General features: G+C 52.9%; 1 protein-coding gene across 1 annotated transcript in view; it reads right to left on the minus strand.

The window, feature by feature from the left end:
* Window positions 1–1,426: 1,426 nt before the first annotated feature.
* Window positions 1,427–2,855, minus strand: part of INPP5D (inositol polyphosphate-5-phosphatase D) — a 118,831-nt gene continuing 117,402 nt past the window's right edge. The window contains exon 27 of the mRNA XM_023510360.1: window positions 1,427–2,597. Within this exon, the coding sequence (XP_023366128.1) occupies window positions 2,595–2,597 (3 nt within the window). The 3' untranslated portion in view covers window positions 1,427–2,594. The remainder of the gene's footprint in view (window positions 2,598–2,855) is intronic.

Here is a 2,855-nt window from a genome sequence, read left to right on the forward strand (position 1 = left end):
AAAAAAAAAAAAAAAGAAAAGAAAAAAAAGTGACTGTAGCTGTGTCCGTGGTGCTGAGGGAGATAGAATTCATTTAGGGATAGGGGAAAGCTTGTTAATTCATCTGCCTTCCGGCTTATGGGGCTTAGTGAAGAAAATGGAGGAGTAGTTCAGGTAATAAAGAGGTGGGAATATCTGTGTGTCCCCCTTACCCTGCCATGGGGGGAGCGGGGTGTCTGGGAGGCTTGGAATTGTCAGGAAGGAGAAAGGTGAGAGAGACCTGGCTGGAGTGACCCCCAGGAGATGGTGGCAGCCCAGAGTCTAAAGAGAAAGGTAGGGCTGACAGGTTACAAGGACAAGGATGAAAATTCCTGAAGTCCACAGTGTTTCCGGTTCTGGGCACTGGGTAAGCATTTGTTGTCCATCCACACGCATAGCTAGGTCCTCACAGCAGCCCTGGGTTGGCCTGTGGGGGAAAGGGACAGGGGCCCTGTGCTTCTTCAGGTGATTAGAAGTCAGAGCAGAAGGAGACGTGGGCATGAGACGCTTCATGCTACCACTTCCCTGCGTGCTTCTTTGGGAACCCGCAGAAATGGTAGGAGAGCCTGGACGCCCACCCCAGGCCAGTGTGGAAGCTCCATCTCTTTGCTCTCTTGGGTATAGCCGGCCAGCCTATCCAAGCAACCAGTGGGTTCCCAGGGGCCCTGGGCATGAACAGAGAACAGAGGCCCTCAGTTCTCTGTTCTGGTGGGGGCAGCGTAAAGAACATCTGTGTGTCCCCAGCTCTCCCTCAGCCCTTGTTACTGAGTTAGAAGGCTGGGGCCTGGGGGCTTCATTCCACGTGAGGATCTCAAAGTGGGGTCACAGGGATGGGAGCCAACCTAAGTAGAGGTGGTGGGCCCAGCGGTCTCTGCATGCCATGATAGCCGGCAGTGGATGGTTTGCTCTGAGGCTGCTGAGGACACCACACCCTCAAGTTCTGCCCAGGCCTGATGTCTAACAGGAGCAGGGGCTGAGCAGCCTGCAGTGGGGCTGCCACACCTCTAGCTGTGCCTCACGTCTACAGACGTGGGGGGGGGGTGATCTCCAACCCAGAAAGGGCTAATGTTTATCGTCTCTGCAGGTGGAGTGGTGAACACTCAAAGATTGTGGGCTGCAAGACAGCAGGTGTTGGGGGGACGCTTGGAGCTGCGGGGTGTTCACAGTTCTAGGGAGATGTGCCCATGGAAGATGTCCACCCCTGTTCCTGGTCCAGGCCTGGCTCCAAGCTGCCTCTGTGATGTCCCATCTGGTTAAGGCAATGCCTTCCAGTCACCACCAGGAACCCCCAGCTGCCTCCTTCCCCGGGCTACCACTATGCAGGCCCTGCATTCTGGAATGTGTCTGAAGCTCTGAATGTCTGGGGGGAAAATGGCACATAGACCGGAGCTGCGCATGAGAAGCACAATCGATTTATTGGTCACACAGACTACACCTGTGGGAATGTGGGGCTCGTATCCCTTCTCCTGTGTTCATCACACCTCTGGATTGGGTTTCCTATGTTAATTCTGTCACGTCAAAATGCAACACAAGGAAAGACGTCACTGATCTATTCTAGTAACCAAGGAAGCAGCTGAAAGCCACAGAGCTGGGATGAAAAAGGCACGCGTGTGCTATGCTGAGAGTCTAAACTGCAAGGCCTGCCCTCCGAGGTGGCCAGGCAGGGGGCTCAGTCAAGGAGGGGACTTGGGAGCCACAGCTGAGACTCTTCCACTAGCACAATGGGATAAGTGTTGAGGGGCTCAGCTCAGCTGGCTGGCTGCCCACTTTGAGGACATGAGGAACCTGGCACAGGCCTCGGCTTCTCTAGCCCAGGCTGAAGCCAGATGTCTCCGCTAGACAGCAGGCCCCTTCCGACTGAGGAACCAAGAAGCCGGGTAGATCCCTGCCCTCTGCTCGGCTAAGCCAAAGCCATCCCCAACCCCCATCCTCTAGGGTTTAAAGCAGCGGGCATCACTGAAGCTAGAGAGGCAGGCTCTTTGTACCCTAAATTAGCCCCTCAGCTGCTTCAGCTCCTTAAGGCCAAGGCTCCAGGAGGGCACTGGCCTTCTTAATGCTTTGTCCAACCCCCACAGGACACAGGCCACTTTGAACTGGTGGGTTTGGGTGTGTGGTTTTAGTTGTCTGGAGACCCCGCTCTCGAGGCTGTCTTCACATAATGTTCATAAAGCACTTAGGACGGCACCAGGCACAGTGAGTGCTCGCTTCACGTGCCCATTATTATTATTATTATTACTATTATTTATGTCTCCACCTTCAAAGCGGTGCTTCAGTTCATTTCTTCAAAATGCTGACCTGAACAAGGCAGTGGAGTCCCAAGTACCAAGGTCAAACTAGGGACCAGGTTGGTTGTTGCCTGTCGGGTACACGTAATTCCTTCTGACCTCTGCACTGCGCGCCAAGTTTTGCAGACAGTCCACATCTGGGCGACAGGGAAGCCAGGCCCTTTTCTGAAAAACATGAAACCTTTCATGGGAAGCTAGTGGGAGGACTCCACAGGAGGGCCCGAGAGAAGGTCCAAGGGGCTTCGTGCTGTTCCTCTGGGCTCCGGATTTGCCAGCAGCTCTCCAAGGGCTTCACTGTGGGAAAGAACAAGGCCTGTCAGGGCTCATTTCCCTCAGCTGCATTTAACTAAGTGGCCCGTGTCCCTGCATGCTATGGGCTAGGCCTTCCTTTAACATGTAGCTGAAAAGAGTCGGCACATACTATTCTAAGCACTTTATATATATTCTAATGTATAAGCATCTATATATAAGTAATATATATGTATACTCATAGAATACATATGAAATTGTGAGTAATGTTAATTACATTAATATTGTGTGTATTGGCTCGGC

This window comes from Otolemur garnettii, unplaced genomic scaffold (genome assembly GCF_000181295.1).
Source record: "Otolemur garnettii isolate 467f Iridium unplaced genomic scaffold, OtoGar3 scaffold00013, whole genome shotgun sequence".
Taxonomy (NCBI): domain Eukaryota; kingdom Metazoa; phylum Chordata; class Mammalia; order Primates; family Galagidae; genus Otolemur; species Otolemur garnettii.